Genomic DNA, 23,167 nt, shown 5'->3' on the forward strand with positions numbered 1-23,167 from the left:
GGGGGCTGCCTGAAGCCCATAGCGCTCGGGCAGCTCAGCTCTTAAACAGAGCCAAAGAGTCAGGGAAGGAGCAGAGCCGTCGCGGGAGGGGAAGTGCCTGGCCGGCATTTTCCCGGACACGTTCGGCTTTTTGGCAGTTCCCCCCGGACGGGGGTTTGATTGCCGAAAAGCCGGACATGTCTGGGAAAAAACGGACGTATGGTAACCCTAAATAAAGGTAGAAACAAATTTTCAAACTAACAGCCCCTCCCCTGCTCAGGCTTCACTGCCCTTCCCTGGTTAGCCCTATGTCAGGACTCCACTACAGTTTCTCTCCAACTGAGCGCCCTCAGGTCTACTTCGCCCAGCTCCTCCAGTTAATCAGCCCCAGCTGTGGAGCATGATTAACTGGGGTTCAGTCCATTGCCTGGCAGGTGCTGGGGGTTAAGCCCCATCACAGAGCCAGAAATACAGACCATGTTTTTTAGACAAGTTAGTTGTGCAACTGCTCATATGGTGACCACCATGAGCCATCTGACCATGCAATTACCAGGCATGCAGTTGTAATAGCGGTGTGTGCAAATCAGGTATCTGTCTGTGTCTGCATTTTGCCCCCCCAAACTGATATAAACATCTGGCTTGCAGCTCCTTGTGCATTCTCTGCTGGCTTGGCAGCTAATAGTTAACACTGGAGCAAATGCTATTACCAAAGCTGGGACGCTATCTATCGCTGATAGTTTTGCAGCCAATTCTTTCCCACACATACCATATACAATCACTAACCCTCAGACTGCCTGCTAAGGCTCCACTGACTTGAACTGCTCTGAGTTTTAGAGGGCTGCCATTAAGATTTTTTCAGAATGTGGTGTTACTAATATACAACTTTAGATTCTTGATACTGAATGAGGTTTGTTCCTTTAAATGTGCTTGTTTATTTCTGCTGCTTGTTTACAGTTTGCAGGTCATTCACCTTGGGCAATGAAACTGGCCTTACTTTTGTGTTGGTCAACTTCACTCCTCAGCCTTCCCTCCTGCCCAACCTCCCACAGAGTGACCTGACCTCTGAGAGCCCCAATCAAACCAGCCAGTTTTCAGGCTTTAACCAGATTTCTAAGGGTTAAGCAATAAGGACCCCTGAGTCAGTCCAGCTACTAGCAGCCACTAGCCCCAGAAGGAGCTGAGACTTATGAAGATCTGGCTGCCAGAAGACATTACATAACAACATTGAAATTCTACGCTGCCGGAGATCCCATGGTCCTTTTTTAGCCTTTCCATTAACAAGGAGAAGAGGAGATTAAAGCCAGGAACCAAGAACTTCCACATGTTCTAAAAACCTTCTCAAGAAAGGAGTTAAGGTAGGATAAACCTATCTGTTTGCAAACCTTAGCTTGGGTTTATTTTCCTACTGGTAACTTATATTCAGATTCCAACTTGTCAACTCTCACACCATCTCAGTGCTGTATGCATCAGGTGCTGGGATCTGGTGCCACCTGGCCCCAGTTTGGTGGCCCTCTCCCTTCCTAAGGATGAGCAGCGCTGAGTCAGGGTTTTTAAGGTGAGAACATTTTTTCCTCCATTTTCTCAAGCCAATTCAAGAATCAGCCAAATGGCCTAAAAGGGCCACAGCTTGAGCTTTAGCTCACAATAAATTGGGCAAAGAAGGAGAATGGGTCCTTGTCAGGGAAGCTGGATCTTATTTGCCAACAGCCCAGGGTCATTCCTGTGGCTGAAGACAGGAACCAAAGCTAACGGAGACTGATGTGGACAGAGGCAAGTGCTGGCTGGCTCTTTCACCTACCCAATACTTACCTGGACGTCTTCAATGCAGCGTCAGAAGCTTGGACCCCTTAGTGCCGTGTTGAAGAAGGATTTAACACTGAACCCGGTCATCTGGGTGAGCTGTGCTCCATTAGGGTCCCCACCCCCATTCTGTCACATGGATTTGACTTGGTTCACAGGACACAGATTACCCTGGGAATACCACACTTGCCAAATGGTTAATTTCTCCTGCAAACCCAGAAAGAGGCCTTCCAAGCGTGGTGTCCCAACACTACCACCCCAGTCAGTCATTCTCCTGGCCTTGGATTGCCGCAGCAGCATATGGATGAGCGCTGTGATGCAAGTCTAAACTACGAGCGTTCCCATGCAATTGTCAATAAACCCTTTCCAGGCCACTGCTTTGCAGGAACTGTACTGGCAGTGCTCAGCCGGGCAATGCTGAGGGTGAGACAGGCTGGCAGATCGAGATCTGTCTAGCAGCACCCAGCCTGGAGGCCAGAGAGCAGATTTTCAAATGAGGAGGCTGGCATCCCACTCACAGTCACAGGCCAAGATTCTTCTGTGCACATGCAGAATGTTTAGGCGATCCATAATCATATGGACTCCCAATCGCTGGGGCTTGTGTATGCAGGCACACAGCTGCACTAAGCCCTTGGGCCCAGACTTTCCAGGCAACTGTGCCAACCTGTCAGATTAAGAGCCCAGCTGTACCAGCCAGTGGCCGCTGCTTCCTGTTCCACTGTGCTCCAAGCCCTAGCCTTGGGATTGCTGTGTGGGAACCCAGGATAGTGGAGGGTGCTGAGGGTTGGGATTGGGCATTCTTGCGGAACGCTGGCCAGGGCACTTGCACAGTGCCAGCTTGTCCTTAGATTTGGCTCAGACCAGTGCTTTTGGTCGCTCATTTTCAGGCACACTACACTAACGCTCAAAAAATGCAAGCAAGAAAGAAACATCCCAGATGATGTATTGCTCACAGACCCCAGCCTCCCTCAGAGGGATGCATATGCCTGGCTGGTATGTTTCTAGCAGCCGGGCCAGCTCCACATCTGGGACTGATAAAATCACAACGCAGGATATAGGAACCAGATCATGGAAAAGGTAGACTCAGCAAATCCTTTCTGATAGCACTAGTTTACTAGTAGTTACTCCTGCTTTCCCTTTGTTCATCTCTGGGATTCTCAGTGCTTCATCAGCTAGAAGCCCAGTTCAGCTCTCTGATTAGGTTATTTCCTTTTAACATACGATGTAGTTAACCTGTGGAACCCATTGCCACTAGATACAGAGTTAAAGAGCTTAGATTTAAAAAAGGATTGAAGATTTATATGACTAGCCACAGTTGTATTAGCTGGGATAAAAATTTAAGAATATTAGGACATAAACAAATCATGAACTGCCTGGTGAAAGTAGGAATTCTCCCTCGTGAGAAAGTTATTGCATAATTATCCATCATGGAGTTTCATGTGCCTTCCTCTTAAGGAGGTGGCACGAGATGCTGTCTGAGACAAGGTACCAGGCGAGGTGGAACACTGGTCTGATCCAGTATGACCAAGTTCCCCTTCACTTATGAAGCAGCACAGATATCCCAGACTTCCCAGCCAGCATTTCCTCGGAGTATCGGAGAATGGGTCTGGGCAGAGTTCAAGCATTTCCAAGGTGCCTATCAATGTACGCAAGACACCATGTACGCAAGTATCCATCCCACTTGGCGGTCTGAACAGCTGCAATATTTGCCTCCACAGCTACTGCACTATCAGCATTAAGCACACTATCCTGTTTAGCTCTCTGGGATACTTGGTCTACAGGAGGCGCTACAAAAGGTCAGTTTCCTTTTGCAGGGAGGGAGAGCAGGTTAATGGCTAGTTCAGGGGCCTGGGAGTCAGGAACCATGGATTCTCTTCCCAGTTGACTCTGGGTATCTAGACCTGCACCTGTTGAAGTTGTTGGCAAGACTCCTACCAACGCCTGACTTCCAAGTATCCTCTGTCACAGATCTAGTCAAGCTCCCCACTCCCAACTCTATTCACCAGAGTGCTATGAGGAGATTCAAATACTGAATCCCAAGTGCCCTTGGCCTGCTGGGGCGAGGCAGAATTTAGGCCCTGTTCCTGGCTTTGAGTCTCTAGGCATTCACTCCAGGCATGGGCCTCTTGTCTGACACCCTTCATGGCAGAGGGAACTCCAGGGTCCATTTGCCTAGGCCCTGAAACTAGTGCCGTCTCCCCACAAGCCTCCCAGCAGTTCTTGCACATTCCCCAGAATCCGACTGAAGGTGTGCACCTTCTGGTTTACAGTTCACCTCTTCAGGGGTATGTGATAGTGAAAGCCAACAGACTCACTGACAGACTTTTCACAGGATTCTAAACACCTTTCTTCTTTACTCAGTAGCCTGAGAAATACACCTAACAATACACATACCTATACACGTTTCCCTGTCTCAGGTTCCTCACCATTCCGGAGAGTTCTTTGGGATTGGTCAGAGGCCTCTGGGGCATCTAGGATCCTTCCTCTACAGCTCATGACTTCTCTTCCAAATCATGGAGTCTTTCCAGCTCTGCTAGTTTTCTCTGACTGGCCCGCATTTAAATAGGATCCCCTGCTGCAAAAGCATGCCCATTTCTTCCCTTCTCCTGCCCCAAGCTTCCTGTCCTGTCTCCATGAGACTCTCAGTTTAAATGTCCCCCTGCCAGAACCAGGTTCCTTTGTTCTGCTGCTGCTGTTTTTCTACTCTTTACTTCATCAGCATCCTGCAGAGAAGTGGGAGGACGGAGCTTCTTCCAGCTCTAGCCAACCTCCTTAGCATACCAATTGTTCAACGACTGTGCTCTGGACCAGAGAGTTGGCAACTCTCCATTGTATTTGGTCAGGGGGAAACTACTTTCAGCCTTGACAGCAAATGGCGGAGACCACATCCACCTAGATGCATTCCATGAGGTAACAATTTTCATAACATCAACCAGAGTCCCTAAATAGTACAGTCGGATCCTCCAAATTGTCACACCCTTCAACCTCCCTGAAGTCCAAGGGAGATAAGTATGTTCAGTACCTCCCAGAGCCAGGAGTGATCAGGCCCTAGTCTTCAAAGATGCTACTACCATGCATAGTTGCTTACTACCATAAATAGACCCATTAGCTTCTATAGGACTCTACCTAGCAAGTACTATGCTTGGGAGCAGGTATGTGCAAGACTGGGTCCTTAATCTTTTTGTGCCTCTATTTTCTCATCTGCAGCAGGGGCATACTATGCAGGTGTCACTGCTACCCATGGAGAGGTGTTCACAATTTCATGTACTTCAGCTGCTGATTTAGAGGAAAGGACAATGAGCATGGGGGAGAGGGGTGTTATTGAAAATCTGCTGGGCATTAATTAGTTCAAGCTAATTTCCCGAATCCCCACCTCGCAGGAAGTCCACCTTGACACAGGACCTAGACACAGAAACACCCACCATGAACAGTTCCAAATAAATATCATCTTTGACCCTCATGTCAGTGTCACCCTGCTTCCTGCAGGGTCAACAATTCATTAAACAGGGAAGCTAAGTAACATCTGGTCAGAGACCAGAGCTGGATCCTGTTTCATACTTGTGGTGGGGCTGCAAATCCATGCACTTTGCAGAGCGTCTGGAGAGAGACAACTCACGTGGAGCTGCCTGCAAGGGACAGGCACGGAGACAAGGGAACGCAGCAATCCCTTTTAGCCCAAGTCCCTCTGCAAGAGCAGAATTAGGAAAGAGCCCAGGAAGCATCCAGAAGATGCAGGCAAATTAGTCAGGTGGCGCCATTCACGAAGTGAGGAACAAGCCGCAAAGACTGTACGGCCAACAGCCAGTGCCTGAATCTCAGTCACTTTGCAGTTACTTCTGTGATTATTTACACTAGTGCAAAGGGCCTGTAAAATGCTACCAAATCAAACCGGTAACATTTCACACACGCTTTGCACTCACCTTGCCCTGGAGCAGGTGACCACACAAGGGACAGGACAATAGAGATTCAGACCTTCAAAAGAGGAGGAGGAGGAGCTTTAGATTTTTAACTCTACCAAACCATCTATCTCGGACTGTCCAGGGAAAAGAATTCCAGCATAAAAGAACAAGGGATGTGTGAAAGCACCTTAGTGTGGAACGTGTGTATGACTGGGATGGATACAGGACTAACAGATCCTGGCTAAGAATACACAGATCGTAAGGAGTCTGTGAATATCAGGTCCCATCAGTAGGAGCGTACCAAGCATTTTAATATGTCACATCAGCCCCAAAACGTTGAACACAATTTGCATTTCCAAGCACAGTCAGAACATAGAGTAACTAATGTTGCCCCTTTTTAACCAGAGCAGCTTGTCAAAATTCAGCACCCTGGGGACATCCCAGTTGGGAGTAAAAAAATTGATGGAGATGGAGTCTAGTATCATCTTTGATGCAGCCTTCTTTATTTACAGATTTATTTGGGCATAAGCTTTCGTGGGTTAAAAAAAAACCCCCACTTCTTCAGATGCATGGGGTGAAAATTACAGATACAGGCATAAATATACTGACACATGAAGAGAAGGGAGTTACCTTACAAGTGGAGAACCAATGTTGACAAGGCCAATTCAATCAGGTAACTCCCTTCTCTTCATGCATCCGAAGAAGTGGGCTGTAGTCCACGAAAGCTTATGCTCTAATAAATTTGTTAGTCTCTAAGGTGCCACAAGTACTCCTGTTCTTCCCTTCTCTTCATGTGTCAGTATATTTATGCCTGCATCTGTAATTTTCACCCCATGCATCTGAAGAAGTGGGTGTTTTGTTTTTTTAAACCCACAAAAGCTTATGCCCAAATAAATCTGTTAGTCTTTAAGGTGGCACCGGACTCCTCGTTGTTTTTGTGGATACAGACTAACACGGCTACCCCTCTGAATCTCAAAGAGGTCTGTGATGGATGCAGTCTCCAGTATCTTCTCAGCTTATCATAATTTATGCATGTGAGCACAACACCGGAACCTGTCGTTGGCAGCATGGTTTTCGGTGGTTTCAAAAGGTAGCTTGAGGAAGCAGCTACGCAAAGCACAAAACAGCTAACATAGCGAGTGATCTCCAAGCTCACTGTGCACTACAGCACAGCTGTGCTAGGTACAGAAAAGCATCTCCAGGACATGCCAAAAGGTCTTGCACGAAGCTATATTAAACAGGTGCAATGAAACTAAAAAATAATAGCACAGGGGGAGTGATCAAAAGGTGGAGAGCTACGTCTTCAGTGGAGATCTGTCAAATTGATGAGTCAAAGAGGTTCAAGAGAGATGGATCAGCTAGTAAGAAAGAGAGGCTATTCCAGATCATCAGAGCCTAAGACAGCAAGGTTCTTGCATTGAGGGGCAACACTGTGTGAAAAGGCTGGTATTAGGGGAGGGGTAGGAGGAGTAGGGGAGCAGAGAGACACACACAAGGGAGCACACAGCTGGAAACTAGAACTGTTTTAAAAACCAAGCAGGAAGGCCGCACTTTATCTTAGATTTGACCTGAGCCGGGGAACCAACGTAGCTATGTCAAGATGTTGGTGTTGTGGTTGTGCTTTTTTGCACGGATAAGGTGGCGGCAGTAGTATATTCCAGGTCAGCAGTAAATGCAGTGGTAAAAGCTTTCTTCTTATTCAAGACAAATTAACCATATAAAATGCCAAAGCACTGGAGAGCTATAGGACAGCGATCGGCAACCTTTGGCCCTTGGCCCACGCCGCTTCCCGCAGCCCCCATTAGCCTGGAGCGGCAAACCGCGGCCAGTGGGAGCCACGATCGACCGAACCTGCGCACGCGGCAGGTAAACAAACTGGCCTGGCCCACCAGGGTGCTTACCCTGGCAGGTCACATGCCAAAGGCTGCCGATCCCTGCTATAGGAAATATAAGCGGCTTCCAGGCCAATGACGGGCAGTCAATGCCACACTTCAGGAACTGCCTTTATGGCTTAGGCGGTCAGTGGTTTTCCTACACAAACAAAAATCCCAAAGGTTTCATGTACACTCTAGGGCCTCCTGTAACAAGCCTGTGGGCCACAAACAGGAGACACCAACCAGTCTCCAACATCAGTTCTTTTGGCTCCACATATACAGGCCTTCATCCTTTGAGCTAAGAGCAAATCTCTGTTCCCTATAGTAACCATTAGGGGTTTTTTATCCTCAGTGAAACCCCAGTAACTAGAGGGCAACAGAGCTGCATAACTTGAGCAGGGCTGGCATTCTATTCAACGGAGGGAAAGCAAGGCAGTTCTTAAGCACATAGATCCAAGTTCAGAATTCAGCAGATCTTAGACTTATTCCAAGAGCCAGTTGGCCAGCAAGCCTTCAAAATGCCCGAGTTGTAAATGATTGCCAGGGCAGGGTGAGCACAGAAAAGCTTTAATCTCCCCCAAACCTTACACCAAAGCACAGGTCTAAAAGCCACGGGCAACAGAACCTGTGGCAAGAGCACTGGTGGAGTGAAAACAAACTACAGTATTTGCAACGCTAAGAAAGAAACGGTGACAGAAAACTGAGGGTTCACTCTGCTCAACCTACTGGTCAGCAAGTACAACGACATACCCTGTACCTCAGGCTGTGGTTCTGTCAGTCTGCACTAGTTAAGGAGAGATGGCTGTTGAAGTAGGTAGACTGGAGCCCTCCAAGGAAAAGGCAAGTTGCTGGTGATTCAACAGAGCGACAGTGCTCTAGCACATTGCTAGATGGTGACGTGCTTCTGGAGCTTCCAGCCTGCAGAGGAGTGTAAAACAGAGGCCCCTCTTGTTTGTGGTCGCTCTGGGGTAGAGGTGTCAACCTCAGTGTCTTGACTAAACTCCACTTTGGATAATCACATACTGTCAGTCAGAACTCCCCCTGCCTGCATGCAGTATTCTTCAGCACTTCCTCTACTATTCAAATGGCTGCTGCTCCCTTGCCCAGAAGCGGCTGCATTCCAGGGGGAGATGATACAAGTTGAGCTGCTTATGTAAAGTCTGTAAATAACTCAATGCTTGCAAAAGGGGCCACTTCACTCATTAAGTTATGATCATATTCATACCAACTCCAAGGAATGGGAGATTCAGCACATGTAATTTATGACACAAAATGAACTGAAGTTTTGAGTCAGGGGTTTCTTCAGAGTTCTTGTTTCACTAAACACCTTTAGATGTGGCCCTGACTCTTCTCAGACATGCTAGACAACCTCCTCATTGCATTCATCTGCCTTCCCCAAATCATATTAAGGTTGCATTAGCTTTGTTCCCTAGGTTGTTAATATTTTTTTTAGAGCAATGCATCAACATTATTCCACAGCCTGGCAGATTTCCAATAAATCACAGGGAAGGAGATGAGTTCAGCTGACCAATGGCCACCCAGGACTTTCATTAGCTCCCAACTAGGGAGACCGGACAACCCGATAAAATCAGGACCGTCCCAATATTTAGGTGTTTGTCCTGTGTCCCAACCGATCTTTGGTTGGGATGCAATTTGTCCCGATATTTCGCTCCACTGGTAACACTCGGCTTTTTTTTTTTGCTCTGCCGGCAGACCCTCCCCCATGTGTCCCGATATTTTCCTCTCATCTGGTCACCCTACTCCCAACAGATAGGCTCTCAGCTCTCTTGCATATCTGCCTAACCTCAGGCTTTACGCCCGAGACTTGCCTGAATGGAGGGGATTTCATTGGAGGCTACAGGATCACTACCAGGAAAGTGATATTAGACAGAAGACAGGGAGTCCAGGCAGGCCATAAAGGAGACAATGCTAGAGGTCTTGATTCCCACCACTGGCCTTTTTCCCCTAGAGCACAACGTAGGCTATTCTCCCCATTCAAAATAGATTTGATGGGTATTTGCTCTTTCAAGCAGGACAGAGAAAACTGGGCAGGCAAGAAGCAAATGTCAAGAAAATGTGGTCCATTTTAGGCAGCTCCGTGCTGTACCCCCAAGGACTTCGGTGAAAGCAGGTATTTAGAAGGAGGTGAATAAACAAGAATCCACGACAGGCTCGCCGTGGGATCATCTCCAGCTAAGCGAGAGTTCTACACAGAGTGTTCCACAAGCAGAGCCGACAGGGCATGCACAAACCAGCCAATATAAAGAATGGAGGTGTGAGAAGTAAACAGTTTAAAGCCCTGCAGCTTTCCCAAGAGACTCCCTCCCAAGAGGCAGCAGGGATATTGACCGTCAAAGGGTTAGCTGTACTTATACACGGGGACTTGGAAAGGGGGGAACATTGCAGAATGGAGGGGAAAATACATCAGTATCAAGTTATCTTAACTAAACATGGGATCAAACCAAAGCCTCTGATTCAGACAGGTATCTGGACCTCAGTTTCATAGCAATATACTCTCTAAAGATAATAGATTATGATGCCCACAGTCAGCCTCCCTTTCCAGGGTGGGAGTGTGCGCTAGTGGCTAGATCAGAGGCTTCGGAGTCAAGAACCCTGGGTTTTATTTCCAGCTGACTCCAAGCCCTCTCCTGTACCCACTGAAGTCCATGGCAATGATTTCAATGCAAGTGGAATTGGCCTTGATTCTGCAAAGTGTTGAATGCCCTCAACTCCTAAGGAAGTCAATGGGAAATAAATTGGGCAAATCCCTCCATGCCTTGTGGGGATAATACTTCCCTATCGGCAGGGTCGTTGTAACAATGAACATTGGCACAGTGCTTTGAGATCCGCCATCAAAAGGCCCTGTCCAAAAGAAGTTAAATTATTATTACTAGCTAGTTTCTGGTTCTGTGCCATAGTACAGCAAACTGAAACCAAGGTTCACCTCTCCAGGGTGAACTGCAAATGAGAGAGACTGGTTAAGGGACCCTCCAGGCACCATATAAATGTATGGTTAAGCTGCAATATATCAAATAAGAAGTTATAGACTCTCCCTTCCCACGCACAAGAGCACATTACCTGTGTTCTGTGTTGCCAACCTTTGCACTGCCGATCTCCTACAGCCCTGTCTGTGCCAGGTCTCATGCCTCCTGGGTAAAAGGTGTGTATTGTCCCCACACAGAGTAGACTGTAAGATCCTTAGGAGAGGGACCACATCATAGAGTGTGCATGTCACTTTGCAAACATAGGAAGGAGCAGCAGAAGTAATAAAATGAATCTGGCACTAAACTGCATTTTAAAGAGAATTTTTTCACATCTAGAAGTGTGTGTGCACCCAACTTGCACACACAACTGTTGATACACGTGTGCAGGCTGGGGCTGCAAATCTCAATTCACACATGCATCCAGGGTTGGGTACACACAAAATCTCTCCCATTGGTGTGCCATGACTATTATTGTGCACACCACCCAAACCAATTTTGTGCGTCGGCCCTTTCTAGGTGCAAACCATGGCAATTGCATGCACAAATCACACCAATAACTGTTCACCTATATTATCTGATTTCAGAGTAACAGCCGTGTTAGTCTGTATCCGCAAAAAGAAGAACAGGATGCATCCGAAGAAGTGGGCTGTAGTCCACGAAAGCTTATGCTCTAATAAATTTGTTAGTCTCTAAGGTGCCACAAGTACTCCTGTTCTTCTTTTTTATATTATCTGAAAATCTGGTCTAATATTTTATTTTAATTTTGTAAAAATTCCAACAGCAAGAAGAATGTCAGCCCTGCCTTGGTGTGTGTTTAAAATGCACAAGCTGATGGCTGTCAGGGGACAACTTAAGAACAGCTACTGTAGTTCACAGCATGTGGCATCTTTTGCATGCTATGAATGGAACAAGAGTTGGACCCCAGACATAAAGTTCCAGGGCCTGGTTTTTCCTGTCTTGCTTGGTATGCAGTCATCTACACCTGGGCAAAATGAGAGGCTAACCCTGCCATTCTGATCTGTAAGAATTTCTCACCCATTTTCCACCAGTGAATATGCTTACACAGAGTGCAAAGCATGGGCGAACAGGCTGCCGGTGCAGATCTGAATTTCAGCTCTGGTCTTGTCTAGACTAAGGAACAAATAACACGTGACAGATGTGTAGCCCTGTTGCTCAATGCAGTACCGGAAGGCACTCAAAATATGACCTAAACTGCAATAAAAAACCCACAGCAGCAAGGCTGAGAGTCTGGGTAACTGCTCAGGCTGGAACCGGGGCTTCAAGAACCTCCCCCCTCACCAGGTTACAGAGCCCAGGCTCCAGCCAAAGCCTGAACAGCTACACTGCTATTTTTTGCCCTGTAGCCTGCAACAGTTGCCCCAGACTCTCTGTCGTGGGTCTTTTATTGCAGTGGAGACATAACCTCAGATACTACAGTGACGAGCACAGTATAAGAACCTACATAGAATAGAAATTTGCACTGATGTAACTACATTGATCTAGTTACACTGGTGCAAATCCCAAATATAGACACTGCACCAGTGACTTACCCCTGCATTTGGGTAAGTATGTCAGTGCAAACCCGGTCCTACACTGCTGCAGCACATCTAAATAGCGTAGCTCTGACGGTGCAAAAGCTTCAGCGTACACAAGGACCCATGTTTAGTGGTGGTTCACAGCTGACCTTGTGATTTGGGCCGATCTCTAACTGCAGATGTTCAGTGAGACCTACCATCAGATTGGCTGATGGTCCGTAAGCGCATTTTAATGAGAGGAATATGGGCATCTGTCCAGATGGGTCTAAAACAGAGTCAAGCAAATAAAAGCCCCCATTATAAAAAGCTTGATAACAAGTTCTGGGGAGTGTTGTGCTTGCAGTGGGATTAAAACAGAGTTGTAATGCTTAAAATATTCATGGCAAATAGCAGCCAGGTAAGACAATTCATCACACGATAAATTCCAGCTCCCGTAACAGGTTCTGGGACTTCCTTCAGGGGAATTCTCCAAGCAGCAGCTGATGGAAAAGTGGTTTTAGTAATTTGGTTTTACAAACGAGACTCAGATTATTTGTCCATCAAGAGAGTATTCAGTTGCCAGCTCCAGACCGGCTGGCAGGACTGTGTTCTGGACTAGTGCATGGTTCTGCCTGAACTGGCCCAGCCTGTTGTCCTCACTGGATTATTCAGAAGCTCTTCCAAAAGCTACGTTCAGCGCTGCCCCTGCTTGGGGTGTATTTCAGAGTCTGGTCTCTGTCAAATGAAAGTGATGGGGGCGGGGGGAAGGGAACCATGAAGCTCAGCCTTCTCTGCAGGGAGGGTGGCTTGAAAATTTTCCATCACACCTGGTTTTTGACAGAAAATTGGTTGTTTTACTAAATGAAACTTTTCACTAGAGTCTCTGCCTGCTGCGGAAAATGTGGACTTTTCATCAAAAAAATCAAAAAAAATCTTTTCAGTTTCGGGGTTTTCTTTCTTATGTCACACGAATGATTTTTCCCCCCTTCTTTTGAAAAAAATTGTTTTTTAATCAAAAAATGCTGAAGTTGAAAAAGTTTCCACTAAAAGAACTCCATTTTCCAAGCAGCTCTGCTCTTAGGGCCTATCGTCTACCCTTGCATGCTACAAACTCCCATTGACTTCATGGGTGGCATTGAACCCATCCTGCTACCAAGACATAAGCAGTAATTACAGAATCAGTGCCCAGATCTGTCCCCCAAGAGGGTTCCTTTTCTCTGGTTGAGCTTCCCGCTGTGTGGCTGGTAGGACAGCCATTTTCTCAAGACTCCCCATTTAGCCCAAAGACTACTTCAATCGTTGTGATCTGGGCACATGTCCCAGCTATCGGAGCTGCATCATCACACACACGACTACACCATCCGAAATAGGACTCTCCTACTTTGCTGCCCCAAATATAGAGCTCTCTCCCAAACCACCTCCTCACTCTCCCTTACTCTAACCCTTGCCTTCATCAGAAAACAGCTGGGAGAAGGTACTGTGTGATTTGAAGGTCAGTAAATTTGGGCTCTGGCCAATCAATACCAGAAGTGAAACAGTCATAGACCCCCTTGCTGGGAATGCCCTGCCTCCAGCCCCCCTCACCATTAGGCATGAAGGCTGCTACCTTGCTGGACCTCCACAGATGCAGTAATACAAGAGGGATGAGGCTGTTTCAAAGAGACCCAGGGGCCCAATCTAAGTAAAAAGAGTGAACTAGCCAGCAGACATCATTAATGGGATGTAGCCCAACGCAGGGTGCACTGCATGAACCAAACCCTGGGATGAAAAAGGCCTGGATCAATACGGCAAAGTCCCCAGGATCACCATCTTCGGTCTCTTTTCTGCAGATTCAGAATAAACTTCCAGACAAGCTAAATCCCACTCTTGCCTTCTCTCAAATCTCTTGCAATTATCAGAGACCGTCAGGAACTGCACAAACCCAGGAGGGACTAGAAAGCATTCCACATGAAAGAACTGTCCCTCAGGAACATATGGACTTCATTACGGATCCATGTTTGAGTGCAGAGCCAGCCAGTGAGTCCACAAGAGTAGGTCACAGATTCTACGTTACACGCCTTCCTTTCAACACAATCAAATGCAAGCGGTGTGTGGGAATTGGCATTCCAGACGGTGCTATCTAATGCCTCTGCTGACATACTGGCCTATTGTTTTAACAGTGCACTAGTATATTGCCTCTTACAGCTCGGTTACTGCCTCTCAGATTTCGTACAGCTGAAAACCAGAAAGTGAGCTGAAAAAACTCACACAGCTCATCTGTAATGAAAGCAAATGGATAAAAGCCCTGGAGGGTCCCTTATATTTTCACACCAGTGCCTGTCACGTCGCACAAACCAGAAGGAAGTCAGATCAGCACCGTTATCTGGAAAGATTTAGAATTGGGTCCGTCAGCTGCTAACAAGCTCTGATCAAGCAAGCCCTCTGTGCACAGAATCCCAATTGGCTCCAATGGGACTTCCAAGAACAGAGAGTTTGCAGGACCAGGTTCAATACATAGGTGAGTACCCAACCAGGTAAGAGAAGGCACAGCATGCGTCTCTTGATGCTACTTGGGATTTCACTCGCGTTCATTTGCTAGTGGATAGCAAAGACAAGAAAAGGTCAGCACTGCATTGATTTAAAACATAAGACAATGATGCAATCCCAAGTCTACATTTGAGGTAACTACAACACAATTCATTTCCCTGAATTATTATAATTAAAAACTAGGAAGGAAACTCAGATCTTATTGAAGTCAATGGGAGTTTTACCGTTATTTCAACAGCATCAGGATTTTACCCTAAATCTTTGAATGAAAAATAAACTTTTTTTAAAAAATGCAGAGGAACTGTTGTCTAGGTAGGATTGCCAACAGTCGCTTATTAGCAGGGACATCTCTTATTTCTTCATCTCTGTACAATAAGATCGGGAGTTGTAGAGTTCTGCAAAAAGCAATAAGAAATACCCCAGGCGAATGTAGGTGAGTACTGCTCATTATTTTTAATAAAATAAATAATAATAATAATAATAATATCGGGAGGCAGGTGAGGTGGGGTGCTAAGAAAACAGTCCTTTATTTTTGAAATACAATGTTGGCAACCCTAGTCTAGTGGTTTGAGCAGACTGGGGAAGGGAGGGGGTTGGGAATGGGACCCATAAATCCTATTCTTAGCTCTGCTAAGGCTCCACTCCTGCAAATACTTACACACATGCTTAACTTTAAGTACATGAGTAGCCCCATTTAAACCTAATCCCAGATGCAGTTGCAGATTTTGGGCCCAACTCTGCATGGTCTTGGACAAGTCACTTAACAGCTCCGTGCCTCAGTTTCCCCCAGCTGCAAGACTGGTGTAATAATATTTACTTATGTCACAGGGATGATGTAAAATATTATTTAAATAATTATCATGAAGAACTTTGAGCACCTCACCTGAAAAGCATTGGGGAAGAGCACAGTATTAATTTGTCATCAAGACATTTTTAAAAATATGAATTAAAACATTTTCCCCACTCCCGCAGTCTTAGTGGTCAGGCCTGCAGTAGGGAATTTTAGGGGGGGAAATTCCCACTGGTGCTACCACTAGTACAGCTGCACTGCTGGGCATTTTCCCACTGGGGACAAATCCAGAGTTGACTATGACAGCTCACTCTGGTCAAGTTTTTCAAAAGTTACTGCCAATTTTGGGTGCCTAACTTGAGACACCTTACAATGGCCTGGTTTTCAGAGGGCAGCTGCTCAGTAGTCTTTAAAAATTAGCCCCCTTTAAGGCACCTCAAGTTGGGGACCCAAAAATGGCTGCCACCAACATCATAGTCACCTTTGAAAATCTTGGCTTGAGTGATCTAGCGAGCGTACTGTCCTTTAGAGCCACTTTGCTCAAAGGAGATCGTGGGTTTATTAACTATGTACAAGGTAGAGGTGGGCCTGGATCCAAACTCTCCTGAATTTTGGGATCCTCCACATCGAGATCCAAATTTGGTGGCTTGGGCTGATATCTCACACAGCATAAACGCCACACTCACAAGGAGTCACAGCTGGGGTGAACAGCACGGGGAATTAGTTCTAAAGTCACACCGCTCCCAGGCCTCGAAAGCAGAAAACAAAAACGGAGTTCTTCTGTGACGAAAAGCACAACAGGTACGAGCAGGAAATAGGCTCATCTTATAGCTCCTGTGTCTTGATGAATCACTCAAATGAATGGCTGTTCCGTAGGATTTCAATATTTTCCAGAATGGAATTCCTCTCCAGCCTCTTTTCCCACAAAATCTGCTTCCCATCAAGCTAGGATGCCGCTTACAGTTGGTAATATAGGAAGGAAAAAGTGGTTGCATCTCTCTGACACTGAGCTGGAGTGAGGATTGTGATCAACTCTGCCACACCTGGGCTGCTTCTGCAGGTCTAACATGAGAAAAAAGTTTTAATGGCTGCAATGTCAACAGCTGGGGCCAGGTGCATGCGGGGAGCAAGACAGGGCCCTTTTTCATGGGCACGTTTCAGAACAGAAGTTTTAAAGGAATGTCAGCTACCCTGCAAGTTGAACTTTCCGTTTCTTTTCTTAGGCATTTATTTCACAACCAGCTGCAAATGTTCATGGCCTATACAGTGTCAGAGCGTGTGCGACATCAGGGCCCCTTCTGCCATTTCTTTTATTAACATTCAGGTCATTAGGGGATGTAATTGTGAATGCAATTCAAGGCTTTATAGGAGATGCAGTACCTAGGACACCAGACATTAGGGTTACCATCCGTCCAGGTTTCCCCGGACATGTCCGGCTTTTTTAGCTTTAAATGGCCATCCGGGGGGGATTTCTAATAAGGTAGAAATGTCTGGGATTTCCCCTTTCCCCTCATGCAGAGTGCAGCGCGGCTGATTGGACGTCTGGGCCTGATTGAAAGCCGCTCGCAGCCACTGGGGCCTCTAGCAGCCAGAGTCCCTCCCCTCCCTCCTCCCCCGCAGAGCAGCGCCTTATTTGTTTGGCTGCACGTGGAGCCCGCAGCTCTCCCTTGGCCTGGTAGGGGGGGCAGGCAAGGGACAGGGAACGGGGGGTTAGATTGGTCGGGGGTTCTGGGGAGGCTGTCAGGAGAAGGGGGTATAGAGAGCGGTTGGGGCAGTCAGGGAGCAGGGAGACTTAGATAGGGGGTGGGGTCCTGGGGGCAGTTTGGGTGGGGGGGGGACAGGTAGGGGGTAGGGGGATTCTGAGGGGGGCGGGAAGTCGGAGGGGGGGGGGCTGGGGCGGGGCTAGGGTGGCACCCCGTGTCCTCTTTTTTTGATTGTTGAAATATGGTAACCCTACCAGACATAGAACTTAGTTGCTATTCTAGTGGAAAGAAATAGCTTTCCCTGAGCTTGCTGGGTGCCAAAAAAGTCATGAGCCATATGCTGTTGTGCACGGGCAGCAAGTCCTAGTAAGGTCAGCAGGACCTGTGTGCATGGATCAAGGGTGGTATAAGGCCCTGGTGTTGGCACTCAAAGGCATCTTTGGGGGTTCAACAACTCACACCAACAGCTGGACTGAAGAGAACGCTAGAAAATGCAGGTTCCTCTGCAGTTTTGGGTACTGAAGGGCTGTTTAACCTAGGGCAGAAAGACATAACAAGAACCAATGGCAAATTCAAATGAGAACTAAGGCCCCAATTTTGCAACAGCAAGGGAGATTAACCACGGGAACAAACTCCCAAGGGAAGTGGTTGATTCTCTACCTCTGGATGTCTTCAGATCAAGACTGGATGCCTTTCTAGAACAGCGGTTTAATCAGACAAAGGTATTGGTCTCAATACAAGGGAAAGTGGATGAAGTTTAGTGGCCTATGACATACAGGAGCTCGGAATAGATGCTAACACTCCCTTCTGGCATTAAATGCTATGACTGTATGAATACAGCACTTTGAATACATTAGCTGAAGCAAACCCCAATCCTGCAAGGCACCGAACACCCTGAACCGCCACTGGAGTCAAGTAAACAAGCGTGCAAGAGTCAAATGCACAGAGGAAAATCCTGACTGTTTTGCAGCCAGAGGGGGTTGGTAGTAGTTATATATGCATTTTACTATGACTCCATAGCCCAGTGGGCCTTCACCACTCGACAGACACCAAAGGCAGAAATTGAAATGTCTTATGCACAAGGGGCCTGTTGGTTTCTCCACTCACTTATACCAGTGTAACCGCATTGGCTTCAATGGAGCTATTCCTGATGTACAACAATTAGAGGAGAATCAGGCCCCGCAGAATCATATGTCCCTTACAAAGCTTTCTTCAGAGACTTGTCTCTTTTACATAGGAAATATTCAAATTCATGTGGGATGGAGCAGGCATTTGTCTAACCACTTTGGAGACTGAAGATGTCACACAAAACCTAAAACATTCCTCAGCCTGGCAGTGCGGAAAATGCCAGCACGGTGAAGGTTAATACAAATTTTAAAGTTATATCCTCAAATTCACAGATTCCCCTGCAGGACCGTTCGATCAGCTAGCCTCGCTCCTCCCCTGGTTTTGCTGACGTTTCAGTCCTCACAGAGACAGAGGCCACCACAGTGCGTCATTCACTCCCCGTTTCTTCCTCTGTTCAAGCAGTCCTAGCTCTCTGTACCGCATTCAATGGCCCGGTATAGTCTAGTATTCCCTTCCTCCCACGTCCCCAAATTTCCCAGTGGTGGTAGCAATGGCTGGATGTTCAGTGTACACAAGGTGCCTGTGGCCACTAGCGTTTCAGCACTGTGTCCTCTAGACTTGTTCTGAGTGGGGTTAAATGGCACAATGGTAAAAACCCAAGCACCCACTGGAGCCTACTCCACACTAGCACTCCCACTGTTGCTACCACAGGGGAAGCTGCAGCAGGGTTAGCTCTGATGGGAAATGTTGGGTGGACAAAGCTCATGGAGACACAGCCAATGAGGCACAAGCTCAGCAAAAGCTGGAGGAGAAAAATAGAGGATCAGATTCTGATGTTGGTTATACCAGGGTCAATCCAAGACCTCACTGGACAGACACCAACGTAACTGAGATCAGAGTCTAGCTCAGAGAGTGTGTTAGATTCCCACGATAATCGTTTATTTAAAGAGGTTTTACAAAGAGTTACATCTGCAATTTTGTAATTCTGGCTAAAATCAAATGTGTTACCAAGTTTAATATCAGATGCATCCTCTCTCCATGACAAAGACTAAGGCCTAGATCCTGCCCTCAGTCAGACACATGTAAATCTGGAGTGGCTCCGCCAAAGTCAGTGAGTTACGCTGGCTTTACACTGATGTAACTGCAAGTAGGATTCGGCCATACAAGCCTGATTCTGCTTCCACTGAGGACAACGGGGATTTTGCCTTTGACTTCTACAGAAACAAGTTTGATCCCTGTGTCCTGCACTAGCAAGGGGGATGGATTGTGGTCAGAGGCCTTGTCTACATGGAAACTGGAAATGAAATAACCAAATCAATGGTAATGCAGCAGGAGAGACAAAAAAAGCAAATACAGTACAGGACAGTACTGTGTTAAACGTAAACTATAAAAAAAAAATAAAGGGAAAGCAACATTTTTCTTCTGCATAGTAAAGTTTCAAAGCTGTGGTAATTCAATGTTCAGTTGTAAAACTTTTGAAAGAACCATAATGTTTTGTTCAGAGTTACGGACAACCTCTATTCCCGAGGTGTTGGTAACTCTGAGGTTCTACTATATTTTAGTATAAGTCTGTGCATCACACTCTAACTTTGAAATAAGAGTGCCCTATTTCTATGAGACTTGTTAGTTCAGTGCAAACTGCTCCACACAGAGGTATATTTAAAGGTGGGAATTTTACTGATTTAGTTATTTCTCTTCCATGCAGATCAAGCCCTTTAAGGGCTTTTCTACATCCAATAAGATGATCATTTGTCTCCCTCAGCCTCTCACAATTTTAAGCCTTGATTCCGGCTCAAATGATGGCAGAATCTATATGTGCCTTGAGCACTGATCCATCAGTTACAATTTACACACTTTAGGTTTCATGTGAAATACAATCTGAAGAACCTAGTTTAGCAACAATGGAAAAAGCAGTTGATTGCTCTAAGGGGACTTGTGGGACTACTTGCTCTGCAATGCTTTTTTGTAATACTAGAATACTTACTCTGTAATACTTTTTTGTAATACTAGAAACACACAACTTAAAGAGCCACTAAAAAAATAAAAGACAATCACATTTCTGTCTGAAATTGTTTACCTACTATTGCTACAAATAACACCTAAAATCTAGGTGATAAATCTCAATTTTATCTCAACTAAGAGAAAACAGTATTTTTCAGCTTGTTTGCTTTCTCCATTTGACAGCACTCAATCTACATAGGGGAAAGGGAGCTGCAAAACCACAACTGAGGAAAGACACGGAGGGGCAGCTGTAATGCTGGAAACTACCCTTAACTCTCATGATTTCAGATGACGCGTGTGTCCCCGTGATTCATTCAATAGTCAGGAGCGATGATCATTTATACCAGCTGAGGATTTGCCCCTAAATCTTTACCTGCAAAGAAACTTCATTTTATATGAAATATGCTCATCTAGGAGACCTCTCAAAAATGATACCTTTTCTGAATTAAGGGCATGTTCCTTGCATTGAGAGTACTTAATTTCCAACAAACTCAGCAGGAGGCACTCAGCACCTCACCAGCATGGATTCCTGATATACAATTTAATTATCTCATTCCAATGCAGTTGTAGTGATTCTGTCACTGAGTTTGATTGCCTGAACCAGCAAACGCTTTTGCTCATGTTTAACTTTAACCCTGTGAGCAATCCCGTTCAGATCAAGACTGGGACTACTCATAGGATTAAAGTTAAGCATGTGCATAAGTGTCTTCAGGATCAGGGCCCATGAAGGCATCCTCCTATTTTAAAACTACAGTAAAATCATATAACAGACCAGATTCTCCTCTCAATTACACCAGTGCAATTCCAGTGAAGTTAATATAAAATTTGGCCCTCTCTCTGTTGGATGGATAGATACTTAACGGATCCATTGCAGCATTTTTCTACTGAATGTTCCAAATATCAAAAACATACCGCAGATATTAGTTTTAAAATATACATTATTAATAGAAAACTGAATGCAGTTTTCTAGAACTGCACAGCTCATTTAGTAAACTTCTAAAAGTAAGCATAACAAACACACACACAAACCTAATACATTTTCAAATCAGACATTATTTGGCTAACAAGTTCTGTATTTTTATTTTCAAGAAAAGAGTATTCATGTGATGGATTAACTACTATAAAATGGAGATTACATCTCATTTAGTCCAGAGTGGTAAAACTCTACTAACTTTTTTCCAACAAGTATTTTGAATTTGAGGATATAACTTTAAAAAGCACCACTGATTAATCTCCGCTGTTATCAGAAGACATCCGTGCATTGTTAAACTATGGGAATTACCGAATAATATCTCTTTGGAAATAGGAAGCAATTCCTTTTTCAAGAAAAGAGCAGAAAGCAGGCAGTGAAACTTCTCACCCTTTTAGTACAACACTGTTTATTTTCTAGTTCTGCTAGTATAGAATCTTCTCCCCAAGCACCATGTATTACTGACAGCAGACATTAAAGATATTCCTTTCCATAGTGGGACAACAATTTAACTGGATTTTTTGATACACTTCAATGGGTCTGGATGTGACATATGACATCTGTCTGAGACCTGTTCCATTCTTTCACCTTTGTTAGTCTGTTTCACAGCATTAGGACATTTTAATTCAAATACCGAGTGCAGATTTTAGATTGGTGTGTTCCTTGACTTCATCAAATCTACTCTACTACAGGCAACCACCTGGGGACAGATGCAAAAAAGTTGTTTTCTTAAAATGGACATTTGACTCTGTGAAATTCTTATATAACAACACTCACTGCATTTTATTTCCCCTTACAAACAAGATACAAAGTGACGGTAAATGATTTCAGCTGAAAAATACGTAAACGCCAAGTCTATTCCCCAGGGAGTTTTCACTGCTTCAACATAAGCAGGACTTTCTGGTAAGCTGGCATTTGCTAACCGCACATACGGTCTCTATACATCTGGCCCTCAGCACACAACGAAGTGCATAAACCTAACCGCACCTAGCTGAACGTCTGAAACAAAGGGCTCAATTCCGATTTCAGAGCCAGCGAGTAGTTTCGCTGATTTCGAGGCAGTTACTCCGGATTTAGGGTCCGACTCTCCTTGAAGTCGGGGGAGTCTTTCCGACTCTCGCTGAAATCAATGGATCCCCCAAACCTGCCTATGGCCGCGAGCCGGGCATTTTGCTCTCTTTAATACGCAGATGGCTCTTTGCAACAGAGCAGCTGAAACTTGGGCAAATGCAGCAGCGCGCACACACCTTTGCAGGGCACCGGTCCGATCATTCCCCGGGCGAGGGAAAGGGGGGGACGGGACTCCCGCAGAAGTGGCAGCGCCGGGAGAGCGGGCAGAGAGCGGGCAGGCTGGGGTCTGTGCCCGTGTCACTCACCTGGGTTCAGGCTGCTTTGGAAGTAGAAAATCACCAGGAGGAAAGAGCCCAGACAAGTGGCCAGGACCATCCGCTGCACGCGGCTTTTCCTCATCCTCGCGCCGGGCAAAGCCCGCTAGCGGGGTCCCCTCGGGGCAGCGGGCGGCCAGCGAGCTGCTCTTGCTGCCGCGGCTGCAGCAGGGCATGGCCCGGGGTGCGCTGGAGCCCGAGCCCGAGCCCCGCCTGACTCTCCGCAGCGACCGCCGCTGCCCCAGGGCAAAGGGGAACCTCTCTGCACACACACACACACCGGGATCTACTAACCCGCCCCCGGCGGGGGGGGGAGGGGGCGCACACATCTGGGAAAGCCCCGCTCCTTGCAAGCCCCCGCCCCGCTCCCTTCTCACCAGCCGCTTTTGGCAAGGGGCCTGCCCGCAGTCGGGGGTTTCCCAGCCCGGGAGGCGCGCTCGCCCGGCTCGGTTAGGGAAGCCGCCGGCAGCGCCCCCCCCGCGTGCTGCATGGACCCGTCCGACTGAGTTACAGACTCGCCCGAAGTTGCTGGGCTGGGACTGGCCGCGCTCCAGCTGGAGGCTCTGCGGGGAAGCGGCACGTGGAAGGGACAGAACCGCTGGCCCACGCCCGTCGCCGGCCTGACTCCGTGCAGTGATTGCCCCGGCCGGGGGATGAATTTGGCCCCACGCGTG

At 46.6% G+C, this 23,167-nt stretch overlaps 1 protein-coding gene across 1 annotated transcript in view; it reads right to left on the bottom strand.

Moving 5' to 3' along the window:
• CHST13 (carbohydrate sulfotransferase 13) overlaps window positions 1-22,742 on the bottom strand; it is a 67,860-nt gene extending 45,118 nt beyond the window's left edge. The window contains exon 1 of the mRNA XM_034776633.1: window positions 22,485-22,742. Within this exon, the coding sequence (XP_034632524.1) occupies window positions 22,485-22,578 (94 nt within the window). The 5' untranslated portion in view covers window positions 22,579-22,742. The remainder of the gene's footprint in view (window positions 1-22,484) is intronic.
• Between the last annotated feature and the right edge of the window lie 425 nt (window positions 22,743-23,167).

This window comes from Trachemys scripta, chromosome 7 (assembly GCF_013100865.1).
Source record: "Trachemys scripta elegans isolate TJP31775 chromosome 7, CAS_Tse_1.0, whole genome shotgun sequence".
NCBI classification, from domain to species: Eukaryota; Metazoa; Chordata; order Testudines; family Emydidae; genus Trachemys; species Trachemys scripta.